This window comes from Hemibagrus wyckioides, linkage group LG01, assembly GCF_019097595.1.
Source record: "Hemibagrus wyckioides isolate EC202008001 linkage group LG01, SWU_Hwy_1.0, whole genome shotgun sequence".
NCBI lineage: Eukaryota > Metazoa > Chordata > Actinopteri > Siluriformes > Bagridae > Hemibagrus > Hemibagrus wyckioides.
In genome coordinates, this window is record NC_080710.1 from 4335685 (window position 1) to 4355369 (window position 19685).

General features: G+C 43.9%; 1 protein-coding gene across 3 annotated transcripts; it reads right to left on the reverse strand.

Annotated features, from left to right (window-relative positions):
• Positions 1–52: 52 nt before the first annotated feature.
• lmtk3 (lemur tyrosine kinase 3) lies at positions 53–18510 on the reverse strand. Of its 3 annotated transcripts, none has more exons than XM_058401126.1 (16): positions 18012–18510; positions 15285–15418; positions 15023–15158; positions 13953–14026; positions 13635–13753; positions 12416–12503; positions 11774–11922; positions 11382–11466; positions 10782–10903; positions 10259–10408; positions 4008–10062; positions 3749–3912; positions 3436–3569; positions 1837–2099; positions 1668–1752; positions 53–1376 (listed from the first exon to the last, which is right to left on the reverse strand). In XM_058401126.1, the coding sequence occupies exons 1-16, from the start codon at positions 18097–18099 to the stop codon at positions 1246–1248; spliced, it is 7977 nt and encodes a 2658-aa protein (XP_058257109.1). In that variant the 5' UTR covers positions 18100–18510; the 3' UTR covers positions 53–1245. The 3 variants fall into 3 exon arrangements, with proteins under 3 accessions (XP_058257109.1, XP_058257093.1, XP_058257102.1); XM_058401110.1 differs by having other exon boundaries at positions 1837–2171; XM_058401119.1 differs by having other exon boundaries at positions 53–1373; positions 1837–2171; positions 18012–18509.
• Between the last annotated feature and the right edge of the window lie 1175 nt (positions 18511–19685).

Genomic DNA, 19685 nt, shown 5'->3' on the forward strand with positions numbered 1-19685 from the left:
CTGACACTGGTTAATCAAATTAAACATGAATCGGACGTGCTTTCGGACGTTGTTGTTTTTTTTTTCGTTTTGTTTTTTTTTCTTTTGAAATTGCTATCGAACGTAAATAACGGAAGGAGCGTGTGTCGAAACACTCCAAAGTAACGTATACGGAGAGACACGCTAGAGGGACAAAAAATTCGGTACAGACTAACATCTAGGTAAATATGTGTGTAGGTAAATAATGTCAGATATTGCAAAGCTTATGGAGGCGGAATAACTGGGGGTTCTGACGCCATGTAGCACCTGATAGTTAAAATAATGCATAACATCCAAGACAAAGTAAATGTGCAAGTCAGGGTCAGGGTGGATGAAGAGTTGGTTAAATAAATAAATAAACATTCTGCAATTAAAAACACGGTATAAAACAGAACCGTTGGTAGCAGTACATTTTTTTTCTTCTTCTTCTTCTTCTCGCGTGCAGTCTAAGAATAAAGGAGAAATAAATCCTAAAATGAGTTTGTACACCAAGTTATTCATTTGTACAAAGACTAAAAGAGCACTGAACTGTTAACATACACGGACGTCGGGTTCGCCTCGACTGCAACGAGAACAAATTTACACTTAGTGTCGGGCGTGTGCCGAGGATCAGGACTGCGACAAAACCGTTTAGTTTCAGTAAAACACCGCTGCCACTTCATTTCTAGTCACGCGCTAATTGTGGAGTGAACATCAGCAGGCAGCAGCACAGCCTTTTACACACTGATCGGTGTAGTTAACGTGGGAACTCAGGTTTTTGTATCTGATTTAAAAATCTATTATGTTTCACAGTCTCTCCTCTACCTTTCAGCTGTCTCTCCGTGATACTACCGCAACCTGTCCGCTCAGCACACGCCTAACACTTCTACTGAAGCTCACAGACAGACAGGTACTGGTCGAAGAAAAAGTGCTGCTTCCCCTTTTCTGAATACAGAATACAAATTTACTTTAAAGAAGCCATGAAAATAGAGCGGTGAAGCTGGTACGACCGGAACGAGACTCCTATTGCATAGCCGTGAACTCTGTTTCAGATTAGACAAGTTCCTGAATTTTTTATTTTTATTTTTATTTTCTTTCTCCAGCCTCGAGAAAAAAAAAAACAGGAGTCTGAATTTAAAAAAATAACCTCTGGGTGGAGCGTCACTCCAGAGCGCTACATATTTCCTTAGGGCGCGCGCGCGCGCGCGTGTGTGTGTGTGTGTGTGTGTGTGTGTACATCAAAGCGTGTCAGACTAAATGAGGGTCATCAGCAGGACTGACGGTGAAGCGCGATGATGCTGACGTTGCTGATGAGCTCAGTGCTGATTTGGACTTTGCGTGCTCTTTGTTCTTGCTGGCTTTGTGCCCACTCGCTCCTGCTGGGGGAAAATAAAAATATATCATTTTGAAAGATATTTTTACATTATTTCACTGCATATTTTTTTATACTTAATTAAAAACACAGGAAGTAATTTTGCATAAACAATACAGTGCAGTTAGTGAAAACCTTTATTATCGCTCTTTCTCTGTTCGGCGTAAAACAAACCTCAGGAGAATTAAATGCTTACTGTCCAGTCCCCGAGTGGACTGTGTTTCACTGGGTTCCAGACGTGCTACGCTGAAATGCAATCGTGATTACTTGTGTGATTCACACTGCTGAACAAACTAACCGTGTCCATCAAAGTGGGCGGGCTTTCCGAAAGGAGACGGACTTGAAGGGGCAGAGCCGGAACTCAGCTCATTGGTCGGCGTTTCCTGTTGGATAAAAAAATTGACCCGTGATCATCCAACAAATACAGACCGGCGTGCACTAACAGATGTTCAGGAGTGGCAGTTTACCTGATCGAACAGATAGACTGTGACATCATCGAAAAAGGACACGTTCCTCCCGTGGTCGCGGTTCTCTTTGTCGACGGGTTCCTTCGGCGACTTCAGCAAACTCCGCAGTCCTACTCGCTTGTGAACGTCGGTCTCTGTGATGACGATGACCTTCCTAGAGGCCTCGTCCTCCTGCTCTTCCTCTTCCTCGTCCTCTTCGGGATCGCTTCCTGTTGAGAAACCCCGTCTCCGGCCGATTCTGCTTTCCCCTCCGTCCCAGAATCCTTTGGAACCAGGAGAGAGAGGAAGCGAGAGAGGCAGTGGGGGGAGAGAGAGGGAGAGGCGGGCCAGTTTAGCTGAAAAAGAGGATGATGATGTGATAACAGAAGAAGAGAAGACATGTGAGTGTAAGGAAAGAGGTCAAATCAAAGTAAATGCTGAGGTGGAATTCCACAAATTTTCCATGACTCATCCAGTACAGAACCGGAATAGTTTGTGAATAGTGTGTTCCGTCTTCAGTCATCGGTTTCTGGGATTTTTTTTTTCTCCTCAAGAACAACCTCAGAGGCCTGATACTGAATAAAGAGTCTAGAAAATCTTGTGCCTGAGTTGTTGATTCTGAATGCAGCCCATTAAATGTAACCATAAATGGCCAAAAAGCATGACAAAATTCTTTTCTTTAACAAAAAAAGAATATAATAGTGTTAACACACTGCTGTGGTATATGAGAAATACTTCAGGGTGTGATGCTCACACTTGATTAGCTTCATTCATGTTTATTTAGAGATAACCGTAAGTCTAAACTATGTCTTGTGAGATGTACACATATCAGGCATAACATTATGACCACCTGCCTAATATTGTGTTCCCCCTTTTGCTGCCAAAACAGCGCTGACCCGTCCTGCACTGTGTATTCTGACCCCTTTCTATCAGAACCAGCATTAACTTCTTCAGCAGTTTGAGCAACAGTAGCTCGTCTGTTGGATCGGATCACACGGGCCAGTCTTCGCTCTCCACGCGCATCAATGAGCCTTGGCCGCCCCTGACCCTTTCGCCGGTTCACCACTGTTCCTTCCTTGGACCACTTTTGATAGATACTGACCACTGCAGACCGGGAACACCCCACAAGAGCTGCAGTTTTGGAGATGCTCTGATCCAGTGCTCTAGCCATCACAATTTGGCTCCTCGTCAAACTCAAATCCTTACACTTGTCCATTTTTCCTGCTCCTAACATCAACTTTGAGGACAAAATGTTCACCTGCTGCCTAATATATCCCACCCACTAACAGGTGCCATGATGAGGAGATACTCAGTCTTATTACGTCATTCATTTTCATTTCTGGCATTTGGCAGACACCCTTATCCAGAGCAACTTACAGTTTATCTCATTTTATACAACTGAGCAATTGAGGGTTAAGGATCTAGCTCAGGGGCCCAGCAATTGCAGCTTGGTGGACTTGGGAATCAACCTCACAACCTTCTGACGAGTAGTCCAACACCTTAACCACTAAGCTACCACATCACTTCACCTGTTCACAATGTTATGCCTGATCGGTGAAGAGCTCTCTGATTCTGAGACGTCCATTATGCTTTACATTATCTGGTACCTAATAAAAATACCTTTCATGGCTTGGTTAGCTGCAGGTGGATCAGGTGTGATTTCAGCCTTCTCTGTCGTTTTCCATGTCCCCGTTTCCACTTCAGCATCTTTACTTTTAGGCAAAACCGGGCTAGATGGGATTGCTTCGTCTTTACTGCAGAGGCAAAAAATAAACAAACCACAGTCTAGAATACATTCGTGTAAAATTTGGTTGCACAACAGCTGTGGATGAAGACTGAGTAAAGAATAAGGCAATGGTAATTTATATCCACGTGATATTTTCATATATAATACTAGAAGAGGCGGTATTTTTAAGATTTGCAAGCGTCAAACCTCTCAGCTCCCATTGAGGCTTCTTCGTTGGCAGTATCACTGGCAGCGCCGGCGCTGGTTTCTGCCCAAGGATGCAGAATGACGCTGTCAGTAATGGTAGATCCCCAAAGTACGTTGGTTTGAACGTTCTCACTGAGGGAGTACTGCAGTTTTTCTTCACAAATCTAAAAAAAAGTGTGAAGAGCACAAGAAGTCAGGATCAGTAGTCTTTTAGTCGAATTACAGTATGAATGTCACCTTATTTGTAATGCATGGTTACCTGCATCATTAGCCCATTTTTTGCTGGCATCTGCGACAGCAATCGCTGACCTTTGGCACCTTCGCTCATTTGACATGGCGAAAGTGCGGGTGAGATCACTCCCTCCTTCTTTTCCAGCAAAAGCTCGTTTTCTTCGTCCACGGGAATGTCTGAGAGTCCGTGAACCTCCTTGGTCAGCTCAACTCCAGTCTTGCTGTCTGAAATCCCAGAGAGCTCTTGGTCATCCTTGGTGCTTGGCAAGGACTGGTGATTCTTCTTCAAGGACTCTAGTAGTTCCAAGTTCCCTAGCAAGAGGTCCCCTAGAATATCCTCATCTCCGGAAATGCAGCACAACTTCTCAAGCTTTTCGAAATCCTCCAGAGGTTCCTCATCCAAATCCTTCCACTCTGAGATGAGCAATTCCGGGATCGAGTTCAAGGAGCTCTGAGAGATCACTGAGTGAGACTTGCTGTTCCTCAGGTCATCCTCGTTTGTGCAATCCGATACCCGGTGGGTCTGATTTTCAGCGATCAGGGATGGTTTTTGTCCCAGATTCGCAGTAATTCCTTTGCTATGGGTGCTGGTGGAGCATTCAGCCGGGGATAGGTTAAAGGAATCGGCATTGTTAGAGAACACCAATAGACCTTCGTGGTTTGTGACGTCCATCCAGGGTTGATCAGCCGGACCAGACTTGATCTCTATATGGTGCACCGTGTTTGGGAAATTGTTTGGGCCTTGGCAATCGCTCACTTCTGCATGCTGGGAAGCAGCACAGTCCGATATATCCATAGACATTAAGGCGGGAGAGCAGCACTGAACATTGCTGCTATGGATTGCGCAAGGTTCGGCTTCAGCGTTGACAGTGAGGACGGGACAAGACGGAGAATCTGATCTGTCTTTTTGAAGAAATATATCCTCTCTGTTTGATGTTTGGCAGTGATGATCTTCAGCATCCTTGCTAAAGTATGTGTCTTGGTGTGCTGAAGTTAAGTGTGGTTTAATAACGATATTATTTGTGGCCTGGACCTCGTCAGTTTCAGATGTTTCCGTGACCCAGTTATTATTGTGATTGGTATGAGGTTGGGTCAGATTCTTCATGCCTTCAGAAATTTCTGATTCAGCAAATAGCTGTTCACTTTCTCCAACCTCGCTCTTTACATCATGGATGTTCTGAAGTCTGCTAACGATTTGGTTTCCTTCATCTCCTGGAAGTTTATCATCTGCCTCATTTTGGATGTATACCTTGCAATCACCAGAGCTTCTCCTTCCAACACCATTACAGTGAGCGAGAAGCTCTTGATCTGGGTTCTCCATATTATCCACTTCCAAGTTTAAGTTCGCTTCATGTTCTGGTTCTCCATTTTCCACATCAGGATTCTCGTTGTTTTCTTCCTGGTGAACATCAGTCCTCCGTTGAGTTTCAGGAGCTTCCGCAACCCGAGTGGTAAACGTCGGTTGATGTTTCAGATGTTTTTGCTTTTCATCAGTGCAAGTACTTTCATGTGTCTCCATGATGGTGGGATGAGGCTCTGTCTTTGCTAGTTCATCATTTTCTACTTCCCAGAATTCATGGCTCGTGCCAAATATAACGTCCTCTGTGCACTTGTTTTGTCCGAAACCTGGAAAGAATTCTGACGCTAGCTCTTTTTCGGCTCCCTTAGCTGATGCTGTTTGGCCGTTTTCAGCCAATGCCCACTGGTCGTTTTCAGTTGATGCCCACTGGTCGTCATCACCTGATGTCCATTGGTCATTTACACTTGGTTCCCGGGTGTCAATTTTATCAGGTGATCTCCTGTCATTTTCAGTGATTAACCATGGGTTCTTCTCAGGCGATGCCCACTGGTCGTTTTCAGCCAGTGTCCACTTGTCATTTTCTGCTGTCCAGATTTGATGATCATCTTGTTGAAGTCGAGGACAAATAACTGCTTCCTTCAGAGATCTGGAATCAGCATCTTCAAGAGCGTTCCATAATTTCTCTGAGTTCACATTTAGCTTCTTCGGGATGTCCTCCCCAAAGCTGTCAAAACATTCCTTTTGAGAAAGGTCTCTCAGGCCTTCTTGCTCCCATTCTGTGTTTGGAAATGTCTTTGCTGTGAAGCAGAGTTCAGCTTCAGTTAACTGGCTTTCAGCTTCTGACCTTGCCTTTGCTTGTTCTTCCATTTCTTCAGTAAAAGTCAGGTTTCTCAAGCCCAGTTCATTGGCATCTCTGTCTTGTATATCCAGCTTATGCTCTGCTGACCTCCTCTGTATTTCTTCACCTTTTGAAGTGTATGTCGATTCATATGCATTTGCTTTCAAATAAGCCTGAGTTTCGAGAAGTTCTTCCACAGCGTTTGGCTTGTGAAGCTTTTCTACATTTCCATACAGTTCCATGTTCTGACCCTCTTTTTCTTCACTTAATTCAGTGACAGAAGATATTTGAAAAGGAAACTTGGAGGCATCGGTGCAAGGGAACACTTTTAGTGCTGGATCCTGAATAACACCAAACAACTCGTCAATAGCATTGCTTTCAGTTTTTAAGACATCTGAAGTCTCAAAGCCTGAAAGCAAGCTAGCATCAGTACCATGTTTAGGGCTCATTTCAGCAATGCTTTTCACTGAATCCACTACAGCATCAAGTGATATTTTAACTGCTTTGCTATCCTGAACATCCTCCTCTCCTTCAGTCTTTTCTTCAATTCCCATCAGTGTTCCTCTCTCGCCTGCTCGCCCACTGCCTGGACGAGAAGAAACCAAGCCATCAGAACCTCTTCTCGGCAAACCTTCCCCACCATCCCAGTCACTGTCTGAAAAGTAGGCAGAATCTCGATAGGGGGTTTCAGTACCCAAGATCCTCCACCCATTGCCTCCACCACTAAGCCATTGATCTCCAGGGGTGAGGCAGTCCATAGAGCTAGAGGTAAGAGGTGACATGGTTGAGTCTGTGGGTGTCATAGTGGACAGGGATTGTTCGGAGTTTGGTTCCCTTGCAAAGGACAGCGGTAACACATCGGTGCTTGCTTCGCCGAGAGATAACATAGAGTCTGTTGCACTGATGCTCTCTTTCAGGCCGTCTGCTTCTTTAGCATCACATCTGGTGCTTATATTAAAATCTGCATCAGTCAAAGTAACTTGCTCATTCGAACTAAACAATGCATCCTTTTGGGAGACCTGAGGAGAGTCCTGGATTTTGCAACTTGGAATAACTTGACCATGTTCTTGTTCTGCTGTGGAAGCAATGGTACCTGATAAACTGGCAGATTCGGGAATATCCACATAAATACACTCTTTCACACCAAGGACTTGTTCTGAATGTTCAAACAAACCATCTCTTTCTTCTGTTCTGAACACCAGTGGATCATGCACATGGATTTCCTCTAACCCCTTACCAATGCTCTCGGTTTTATCAGTCAGGATACTCTTAGGGCTGGTTTCTATCTTTTTACCTGTGATATCCTGTGCCAAGCAATGAACTCTCGACTGCCTCTGTAGTTCTGTGCTAACGTTATGGAGAGGTTCTTCCTTTAAAAGCCCAGCTTGAGGCATGACACCTGAAGGAACAAAGTCAGCAGGGTTTCGTGGCTTAGAATCTGCATCTTCTTTGGCTGGATGAGCATCAGTGGATACATTCTGCTCTTTTCTGAGTTCTGATGCTATTTGCAGAACAGGCATTTCTGGACGCACTGCAACTTTTATTTCACTTCTTTTAGCTCTCTTGGTAACCTGGGCGTAAATAGCTTCTTTTGTATCACTTAAAGGTGTGGGTAACGATTCAAATTTTATCGTTGGTGAGGATATTGGTTCGACGCACACCGACTCGTATTCGGGTGATATTGCTACAGGTGATGGACTTTCTTCCTGTTTGCGTTGTCTCGTTATTATCTCAGTGAGAAATGTCTCGGCTGATTGGATCTCTTTCAGAAACTCCTCTCTGGTCATGTCTTCTTTCTTTGACTCTATGTTCCCAGTGTTTATCTCAGACAGTAGAGAATGAGATGTCTTCATTCCTAGTGTAGACGCATCTTCTGCTTCAGCATAGGTGGATAAGTCTTCAGGACGTGCATAGGGGAAGGGTGTGGTCCCAAAGCGGGATACCGGGATGCCCCCATCGCCATCGTATACGTCTTCACAATCTGATAGTGCAGTGTCAATCTCAGTAAGGAACAAATCCCTCTTTTTAATACCATCTTCTTCTGCGTTCTTACTGGAATCCCACTCTTTTGTGGCCGAATCCAGTTCGGTCAGGAGGGATTGGGAGCGCCGCATCCCTTTAAATCCGCTGTTCTTGTCATTATCCCTGCCCCATGAGGTATTCCCCACGTTGGAGTCCAAAGGTTCGTTGGAGATTTCCGTGAGGAACAGGTGTATGGGTGACTTCTTAGCTGCTGCCACTCGCTCACGGTGCATCTCTGCATCCTCCTCCTTCCAGAGAGCCGGAAGAATTGTGTCGAGACGTGATTGGGTTCGTTTCATTCCTCTGGAGAAGAGTTCCGCTGTAGCAGGATCTGGGTCATCAACCAAGCTGATGTGCTCAATGATAGTACCACTGCTGAGTCTACTTGGAGATACAAAGGGGGAATTATAGTCATCTTCTGAGTATGTTGTGCTGGAGGAGGACTTTCTCTCAATTTCTGGAATCAACTCTGAGTGAAACATTTTGGAATAGGGTGATTCTCTGCCTCCTGGGGACTCGTCCTTGTAGGCTGAGTTGTGCAATGACTGGGAACACGTCATGCTCCTGTCAGCAGTCCGCTTCTCAGAATAGTCACAGCTTAATGGGTCTCTTTCTAAGTGCACCGCAGGGTTGTTTTGTCTGGGGAATGTTTCGCCTGCATAACTGTGGAAGGGATCCTTCTGGGGTCTGTAGTGAGGAGGGAGGGGTGGAGGGCAACTCTGAGGTGGAGGAAAGATGGAGTGTCCAGCAGAGGATGGAGGGATGGATGGAGAATGTGATGGAGATGGAGGCAGCCTCTGGTGTGTCCGATTGAAACCCAGGTGATCAAAGTTGGCTTTTGAGGTTGAACAGCTGCTCATAAACAAGGAATCTGAAGTCTCTGATTTGCTAATGGGATAAGAGGGTACAGGGTAGTGACTTAGGCCATATGAGCGGGCGTATATAGGTGGAGGAACAGGTAGGGGACGTGAGAGTAGATTGCTGCCTGAAGACATGGACATTGATCGAGGTTTTGGTGGCAGGATTGGAACTTGGGAAGTTACAGATCCGGACCGTCTTAGGTTTGGATCTCTTTTAACATCTCCAATATCCACTACTGCATAATCGGTCACTCTGTTACAACTTTCTTTACTGAACTCTACCAGACCGGTGTTTGGTATCAGGACTTGGACTTCACTGGATTTCACAGTCTGGATTGTCTGAGAGGTACCTTGTCCAGCGCTGTTTTGGTAAGTAGGCTTTCCCTTACACAGCGTCCCACTAGGGATCTCCACTAACTCCAAATCACCGGGACTAGTCGAATCTTTTTGCAACATGGATGACTTCCCTTTAAGATTAGTGGATTTGTCCTGCGGAGTGTGTTCCTCCAAGCGAATGTAGTACTCACTGGCTAATGAAGGGCTACGCGCACTAATCACAGGCACGACTGTGGGTGTGTCCAAAGACTGCCGATGACCAGAGATGGGTGTTGGTATTGGCTGAGGAGGAGGAAGTGGTTTATAACCCCTCCTACCGTGTGCTTTTTCCCAAAAATATTCAAAATTCAACCCTTTGCTAGTTTCAGTGACTGTGAGGATGTCGTCAAGCTCATGGGATGAAGGAGGGATCGAATTCACAGGGTCCAACAGAGGGAAGGAGTTACCATCCTCTCGGCTGTAACCTCTGTCTTTATGTCTGTCACTCGCAGATGACTGGAAAGCACTGGGACGAAGTGAATCCCATCGCCTTTCAAATGACTCTTCGCTTTCTCCCCTCCGCCGTCGGCCGTGTGCTTCCTCATACTCATCTTCGTCCTCATCCTCTGCCACACTCCTCCTGCTCATTCCTTGTTCCGCGGCCAGGAGAGAGGAAAGGAGGATGAAGATTTCGTTGACTGTTGGTCTTTGGGGAGGCGGAAGCCAGCATGACTGCATGACCTCGTACCTAAATACAAGAAAGCTGTTGTGAATTCACAGGTATTTTAAAAACATGTTTTTGTCCTCCTTTACTGAGCTGTTGTGCCATTTAACATTTAACCCCTTATGTTCTGTTTGTTTTTGTTTTTTAACGTTACAGCATTGCTAAATTAAGAATACGGCAGAAGGATTCATTTGTAACGAAAGTGCAAAATGAAACTGACCAGTAGTCAGCGTGGGAGAGTTTGAGGCGAGGCTGAGCCAACGTAATCTGTCTCTCTTTGATGACAAAAGTGAGAACTTCTTCATCACTCAAGTGGCGATGTGGCTGTGCACCGAATTCAAACAGCTCCCAAATCACCACGCCTAAGGACCTGTCAGTCAAAAACACACAGCATTCAGGCTATAGATTTGCAATGTAGAAGACGAGATCAACATCCTGGCACACTAAAGCATAACTGAGGTGTCTTGTGATTAGTTAGTCATAATGAAAAATCGATAATCACACTGTAAAACTATGAGCTGCAGTCAACAACAACAAGACAGACTTTGCATTAAGAACAAACAACAAGAACTTAACAACAAGACAGAGGCTGGCATTAAGTGGACACAGTGTTTAAAACCCGAGCAAAGTTGCTGAGCCTGAAACACTTCTATCAGCGCTGCATCCGTGTTAGTGTTACAGTCACAACCAGATGATCTGCTCAGCACTTAGGAGTCTAAAGGGGTACAAACAGTGGTACATACCAAACATTGCTGGTCTTAGTCTGGTCTGTAACCACTAATTCTCCTCTAAACTCCTCCAGCAGCTCTGGAGCGATCCAGCGCAGAGGAATCCACAACTTATCTGGTGTTAAATAATAGTCCTCCTGTTTAAAAAAAACAAAAAAACAGGAACATATTGGTTATTGTTACGTGTCCTTGTCCTTTTCCGTTTTACCCTAGTGTGAATGGTTCTAAGTGTTTCTTGTATCTATCTTATTGATTTGAACTTCTATCATGTCCTATCAGTGATTATAAGGTATTCTTGGAGACCATGTTTGTCCACCTGTTCAGCTGGTCCATCTTAGCCTCGAATACACCTGCTAATATTAATATTTAGGTCCTGAGGGCTATTTGCATGTTTAAAGGTTAATCATATTTCTAGGTTTTCTCCTTATATGTAAAATAATGTTTGGATGGATAATTGGATGTCCTATGAAGTGTTTGCTCTGGTGTTGAGGTTAGACTTTTTTGCATTGTGACCCCTACTATAGGATTATGTCTTAACAATAATCCTAGAAAAAGTCTTTCCTGCTGCAGTCAGACCCATGCTAACTTGAGAGTTAAAAGGTTATCCTGTAGTACCTTGTAGTGGTTGTGTGAAAGGCCGTAGTCTCCGATCCGGACTGTCAGGTCTGAGGTAAGCAGGCAGTTCCTCAGTGCCAGATCGCTATAGAGAGCAAAGGTAAAATGTAAAAATCTTCCCTTTTTATTTACTTCTGAAACCTGACTGTAATGCTCAGCAAAATCACAAGTTCATTATAATTCATCACTAAAATCAACAATATTGTGAATTGTGACATGTGCAAGCTACAGTGTAGAAATGACTAAAAAACATGAATAATGTCCATCAGCTGCCAAGAATCACCCTACAATAATCAGATTTGTCACACTCAGACATGAGAGTAGTCCAGGGACACAGTGACTGGCAGGATCCAGAGCCAAATGGGACACGGAGAGGCTTCATTGGTGCTCACCTATGTATGTAGTTGTTCTCATGAAGGTGTAAAAGACCCGATGTAATCTCATACGCCATTCGCTGCAAGGTCAGCAGATCGCGATTCAAAAGGTCAGGGGTCATGCCGTCCGACTTCCGCTGAGCTCTCAAATAGCGCTTGAGATCACCCTGGAAGCATGAGTCAATATAGATGTTTTGTGCTTCTTTAATTATATTTAAGTAATGTACACCGATCAGGTATGACATTCTGAGCAGTGAGAGGTGAAGTGAATGAGATGATCTCCTCATCATGGCGCCTGTTAGTGGGTGGTATATATTAGGCAGCAAGTGAACACTTTGTCCTCAAAGTTTATGTGTTAGAAGCAGGGCTTCAGTGGTCAGTATCTATCAAAAGTATCCTTTAAGTCCTGTAAGTGTCCTTTAAAGGATCTTAAAGGATCTGCTGCTAAAATCTTGGTGGCAGATACCACAGCACTCTTTCAGGGATCTAGTGGAGTCCACGCCTCGATGGGTCAGAGCTGTTTATCAGCACAATATTAGGCAGGTTGTCATAATGTTATGCCTGATCGGTGTAATGTAGAACGTAAAAGCAACATTTGTATAATGTGGTATAATCGTCTGAAAAACAGATTGAATAGATCGAAGGAAACTTCATTCTCACCAGCTGGCAGAACTCCATAACTAGGAGATAAGGAATACTCTCACTGCACTGACCCAAACACTGCAGGATGTTGGGGTGGTGGAGACTCCTGTGGGTCCGCAGGAGAAAGAAAGGGAGAGGGAGAGAGGGAGAGACATATGTAACAGAAGCTAGGAAAGACAAAGACTATGCATGACACTCCAAGTCTAGGAGAAGACATTAAAGCTATATACACAGAGAAGCATTTTCTTGAACTGTAATAAGCAAATTGGACATAAAGCAAAGATCAGATCAATTATTTATTATACTTTATAATTATACTTACTACGTGTCATTTATTTCTATAAATATCTCATTTCTCAAAATCTACATATTCTTATATACATGATTATATAATGGTGTGAGACGGTTAGACTCTGAGCAGTGGAGGCCCATGAAGCAGTCTAAATAAAAAATGAAATAAGAGCGAGAGAGAGAGAGAGGTGTGTGTGTATATATATAGACAGTAATGCTGAGTGTTCTGTAACCCATTTATAACAATAATGCACTTGATATGTCTCGCACAGTCCTACAGCACTGTATACGTTTTCACATCATCCCAGAGTAATCAGATAAGAATTGAAAACTGATCAGGTATTGTGTAAAAATAAGCAGTTATGAGGATCACAATACCAGACTACACCACACCTCCTACACCCTCCTTCTCCCTAGAGTCATTGAATAACCAGGAGTACTTGTGGTTCCGATGAAACAAACACAAAGACACGGAAGTTCATCGAAAAAAAGGAAGTAACGAGACTTCACATACTGCATGAATGTAGAAAATACTATCAGGCAAATCAGGACATTACAGACAGAATGGCATTACATGTACGTTTAATATTTTATAATGTTTTAAAAAGTGAAACGCTCGCGATGCATCAAAGCCTTTTCCTCTGTGCTGCAACATCCTTCCTAAAGGCAACTGGCATGAGACCTCAAGTGCTTCCTGCTGCATGCTGTTGTTTATCATTTTTTTATCAAGTCCCGCTAGGCTGTAGAAATTGCTTTTCATTTCTGTTTTTAAAAATCGTGTGCAACCAGCTGTGAACACCTTATCCCATCCTCGTATCCCTACCACTTTCCTTATAAGGTCAAAGCTTCTAATCCATGGAAATTTATTGATTGTTTTGCTCCTCCGCTTCTTTCTGTTTAGCTTCCTCAGGTTCTGACCCTGGACAAGTATACCTGTACCACTCACCTGTAAGGCTCGGCCTCGGCCAGGAACTTGCGCTGCTCCAATGGACTGGCACTGACCTTCAGCTCTTTAACCACCACCTGAGAGGGACTGCAGTCACACAGAACCTCGGCTAAGATCACCTGAAGAAAGGGGAGGGGACAAAGAGAGAGAGAGAGAGAGAGAGAGAGAGAGAGATAGTAAGCATTAAGACAAATCCCATGTGCAGTTTTGTAGTTCTATGGAAATTTTCTCTAGAAATGTCAGCAGTGATCACTGTAATATAATTCTAGGGTTAATTTTATTAAAATACAATGACCATAATGTTTCTAAAGTGTGTACCTTCCCAAACCAGCCGTTTCCAATCTCCTGCAGGTAGTTGAGAGTGTGTCTGCGAAAACACTGCTTACCGGACCCTGTGCAAATAAATCTGTATGTTAGGTCACGCATCTGTTATTTATGTGCTTCATAATGACTATTATATTTGTTAGGGGCTGTACACCAATCAGCCATAACATTATGACAACCTGCCTAGTATTGTGTTGGTCCCCCTTTTGCTGCCAAAACAGCCCTGACCCATCAAAGTAACATCCACATGGGTGGCAGGACCCAAGGTTTCCCAGCAGAACATTGCCCAAAGCATAAATCTCCTTCCGTCAGCTCACCTTCTTCCCATAGTGCATCCTGGTGCCATGTGTTCCCCAGGTAAGAGACGCACACACACCCGGCCAGCCGTGTGGTGTAAAAGATACTGTGATTCATCAGACCAGGACACCTTCTTCCATTGCGCCGTGGTCCAGTTCTGATGCTCACATGCCCATTGTTGCTGCCTACTGTGATGCACAGAGGTCAGTATGGGCACTCTGACTAGTCTGGAGCCCCATACACAACAAACTGAGATTCACGGTGTATTCTGACCCCTTTCTATCAGAACCAACATTAACTTCTTCAGCAATTTGATCAACAGTAGCTCGTCTGTTGGATCGGATCACACGGTCCAGCTTTCACTCCCCACGTGCATCAATGAGCCTTGGCCGTACATGACCCTGTCGCCGGTTCACCACTGTTCCTTCCTTGGACCACTTTTGATAGATACTGACCACTGCAGACCAGGAACACCCCACAAGAGCTGCAGTTTTGTAGATGCTCTGATTCAGTCATCTAGACATCACAATTTGGCCTTTCGTCAAACTCAAAGCTCAAATCCTTACACTTGTCCATTTTTCCTGCTTCTAACATCAACTTTGAGGACAAAATGTTCACTTGCTGCCTGATATATCCCACCCACTAACAGGTGCCATGATGAGGAGATCATCAGTCTTATTCACTTCACCTCTCAGTGGCCATAATGTTATGGCTGATCAGTGTATGTGAGTGTTTGTGTGTGTGTGTGTGGGTTTTTGTGTCTCCACCTGTGCCATTAGGCAGCGCTGAGCATGCTCTGTCACGCAGAGGAAGTGTGTAAACCTCGGGCAGAGACACACACGAGGACACACTGTCCTCAGGAACGGGACTGGAACATTCTTCACCATCAGTATTATCAAACTCCTGAGAAACAGAGAGAGAGAGAGAGAAAGACAGCAATAAAATAAAACAGATAAAGAGAGACAGAGAGACAAAGTGTATGCGGAACTGAATGATAAAAACATGAAAGAAGGCGTAAGTGAGTCTCACGTTAAAGCCAACGCTTCCTCTCTTGCAGCACAGACAGGTGAGGAGCAGCAGGATGAATGAGACCAGGCCTGAGCAGGAGACCAGGATGACCACGTAGGCTGGAGGAGAGAGAGACACATCCCGCGAGAAAGACACTGTGAGAAGGACAACAGAGAGACAGACAGAGACAAAGGGAGAGAGAAAGCGTGCAACAAAAAAACAATGCAAATGAGAAAAAGCAGGAAGAAAAAGAAAAAGGGAGAACGACAAGAGAAACGGGAAAGAGGGAAAAAAGAAGGAGACATAAAGAATAGAGAGGGTGTGTGAAAATGAAAAATGGGCCAGAAGAAGGGACAAATTAAGGACATTAGAAAGGAAAGAGGGCAGAGGAAAGGAAGAAAGGAAGAAGAGGAAACAAGAGATAGAGAAGTCAGATATGGCAATTAACTACACATATCCATCCTAATACTGTCAAGAAGACAAAAAGATAGAGAGAGAGAGAGAGAGAGAGAGAGTTGCATATATTCCATGTTGGGAAAAGTCACTGAGAAGGGAGAGGAGAGTTAAGGTTAGCACTTGGCATTAACGTTTGGAACAGAAGACAGGAAGTGACCAATGAAGTGCGCTCATTGGCGAGCTAGTGAGAAGGAAGGAGAAGAGGAGGAGATCAGAACGGAGCCGGAGGTTAGGAGGAAAAATCGCAAGGTTAGAGTTTAGGGAAGTGAAGGAGCTGGAAAAAAAAAGCCATCATACGAGACAGACAGTCCGTGTGGTGGTCACTGAGAGGGACGGGACACTATCGGGTCGGTACCGGGCCTGTCTCTGGGAGGAGAGTGAATGGCTGTGACCCAAACGCTGGTGTCTCACTCAAGGGCACTTGGTTAAAGAAAGTATGCATTATTTTATTATTTCGTGGCATTTTGTAACATAACATAACAATCACAGTGCATTGTGGGAAATACACTGCTGCCAAGAGAATAATAAACCTATGTATTCTCAAGTTTCTCTAAATACTTTATACACACTAACTAGTCCTAAACACGAGAGTTTGGGACAGAGCCAAAGATTCAGTCAGATTAGGGAAGACACCAAGTGAGAAAAGGGGGAAGGGGGAGCGTTTTTTTAATGAGTACCTCGACTGGCTCGTGTTTGTGGACTGAACCATCTGTGAAAGAGAGAAGGGAAGGGTGCATGGGAGTTAAAATAAAAACTTCAATATGGTAATCACACACACACACACACACCAAAAAGCATACAAGTCATCATGAGTTCATTAATCCCATAAATAAATATTGATAGATAGGTAGATATATAGATAGATAGAGAGAGAGACAGACAGACAGACAGACATAGATAGATAGATAGATAGATAGATAGACAGACAGACAGACGACAGACAGACAGACAGACAGACAGACAGACAGACAGATAGATAGATAGATAGATAGATAGATAGATAGATAGATAGATAGATAGATAGATAGATAGACCATATACAGACACATCTTGAGAAGAGGTAGTCAATCAAACAATAGATATCACAATAAATCATCAACAACTTCTAATAAAGGGCAGCAGGGTTTAGTGGTTAGCACTGTTGCTTCTCCCCGTGCCTGCGTGGGTTTACTCGGGGTACTCCGGTTTCCTCCCACAGTCCAAAAACATGTACATTAGGTTGATTGGTAATTCTAAATTGCCCAGAGGAGTGAGTGTGAGTGTGTGTTGTTGTGTTGTCTATATGTGTGACCCTGTGATGGACTGGTGACCAGTCCAGGGTGTACCCCTGCCTTTCACTCAATGTACACTGGGATAGGCTCCAGCAGATCCCCGTGACCCTAATTAGGAATAAAGCCGGGTATAGAAGATGGATGGATGAATGAGCTTCTAATAAATATTATTATTTTTGAACCAGAAACACTAATGTTTTGAGAAAGTTCATAATATTACATATTTAATATACCAAAGGCATGCACTTGGAACTTTCACTTTTTGTAGCTAATAAAGATTTTTTTATGAAATATTTCATACCAGTATTTATTGTATTACACAATTTTGTATTACACAAATAATAAAATGACGTCATCATGAAGTGGGCGGGGCTTAAATCGTCAAAGTTGGGACAAAAACAGTGATTTTTTTTTTCATTCTGATTTTCTATGGGATTTTCTATGGTATATATTTTATATATTTTTCTCCCTGTTTAAAAAGAGCACACATTTCCCCAGGCATGCCATAAACGCACGGCATAAATGTAAACACGACACAATAAACCGTGTAAAATATTAATAAATATTTTGACTCCTTAACGGGGTGAATGTACACAAAACATTCGGGGGGTGGGGGTGGGGGTGTTCTCTGCCAAAACAGCACCAAGTGCGCATGCGCGACGCACTCTTTCTCAGCGGTACAATATCACAAAAAAACACACACACACACACATCCATAAAAATGAAATAAATAAATAAATAAATAAATAAATAAATAAATAAATCAAAGCAGTCTGTGTTTATTATTTGGTGCAAATACATTTTATATATCGCGTTAATCATTTCTGAGTAGGTTTAAGATTAAGTGCGTTTAGATTAGTGTTAATAATATGAGTAATCTGTTTCATAAAAAACAAGTCATATTTACAGCTAAGCATCTTTTAGCACAACAACAACCTTCTCACTAAAATGTCCACAACACTGAAATGTATTCAGACCCAAACTCAGTAATCATCCTCCCACCCTGACCGACCCGTCTCACCTTCGGGCTGCGGGGCTCCTCGAGCTGTTTCCGGGAGGAAGCCCGACACGAGCCCCGCTAGCAGCATCACCCAGCTCCGTGTTAGCATAGCGGCGATGGCGGCAGCATCCGAGCGGCGACTGGGCTGCCCCTTTTACCCCCCTCTTCTTTCTTCTTCTCGTCTCCTCTTGGCGTGTTGTTTGTCTTTTCCTCCGTGAGTAAGAGAGATTTTTCTCTTTCTTTCTTTCTTTCTTTCTTTCTTTTGTGTTCCTCTCAATCTAACGACAACACCGTCCTCAGCATCACCATGTCCGCCTTCATCTTTAATTATCTCATTTTAAATACACACACACACACACACAATTAAATAATAATAATAACAGAAATAATAAAGCTCCGGTGGGTTTCTGCTCTCGGTATCCTTCTTTCTAACACATTAAAACCGGTTTAATGTTTCGGCGTCTGTTTTTTTTTTTTTTTTAACAGCGTCTGTTATTTTCCGTTATTCGCCGCCTGTCTAGAGTGGTGTGCGCGCGCGCGCGCGAGACGTTCTTCGGGGTCGCGTCTTGTCGCGTGCGTGCGTGCGTGTCTGCGTAAGTGCGTAAAAAAAACCCTCTGGTATTCATTACATTATTATTATTTTTGTACGTAACAAAATATAATGGTTTGTTATTTTTAAAATAGAATAAAGGAGCTGAACAACGACGCCTTTGTCTGTAATACTCCTGATAAGGCAATAAATGTGTTGTTTTAGGGGGCAAAAGAAAAAACAAAAGCGCGTGACCTTCTTTTAAACAACGGCGCGTGCTCACGGTAGTGATCCACTCACCAGGTCGTTTCCAAATCATTAACCTATGTCCATAAAACCACTGATATTAATCTGATATTTTACAGAACCTTCTTCAAAACATGATGTAGACAACCAAACAGACAACATAAATAACAACATACACCGATCAGTGACCGGTGAAGTGAATAAGACTGATGATCTCCTCATCATGGCACCTGTTAGTGGGTGGGATATATTAGACAGCAGGTGAACATTTTGTCCTCAAAGTTGATGTTAGAAGCAGGAAAAATGGACAAGTGTAAGGATTTGAGCTTTGAGTTTGATGAAGGGCCAAATTGTGATGGCTAGACCACTGGATCAGAGCATCTCCAAAACTGCAGCTCTTGTGGTGTGTTCCCGGTCTGCAGTGGTCAGTATCTATCAAAAGTGGTCCAAGGAAGGAACAGTGGTGAACCGGCGACAGGGTCATGGGCGGTCAAGGCTCATTGATGCACGTGGGGAGAGAAGGCTGGCCCGTGTGATCCGATCCAACAGACGAGCTACTGTTGCTCAAACTGCTGAAGAAGTTAATGCTGGTTCTGATAGAAAGGGGTTAGAATACACAGTGTATCACAGTTTGTGGCATATGAGGCTACATAGCTGCAGACCAGTCAGGGTGCCCATGCTGACCAGTGCCAACAATGGGCACATAAGCATCAGAACTGGATCACGGAGCAATGGAAGGAGGTGTCCTTGTCTGATGAATCACGTTTTCTTTTACATCACCTGGATGGCTGGGTGCGTGTGCGTCTCTTACCTGGGGAACACACGGCACCAGGATGCACTATGGGAAGAAGGCGAGCCGGCGGAGGCAGTGTCATGCTTTTGGTAATGTTCTGCTGGGAAACCTTTGGTTCTGCCATCCA

Excerpts from the sequence above, each read along its gene's own strand:
- lmtk3 (XM_058401110.1), bottom strand. The coding sequence starts at position 18,099 with ATGCTAACACGGAGCTGGGTGATGCTGCTAGCGGGGCTCGTGTCGGGC. Across the intron at positions 12,504-13,634 it reads GCCGAGGCCGAGCCTTACAG|GAGTCTCCACCACCCCAACA; the intron begins GTGAGTGGTACA and ends GCGGACCCACAG. Across the intron at positions 11,467-11,773 it reads GAGAACAACTACATACATAG|CGATCTGGCACTGAGGAACT; the intron begins GTGAGCACCAAT and ends TGCTCTCTATAG.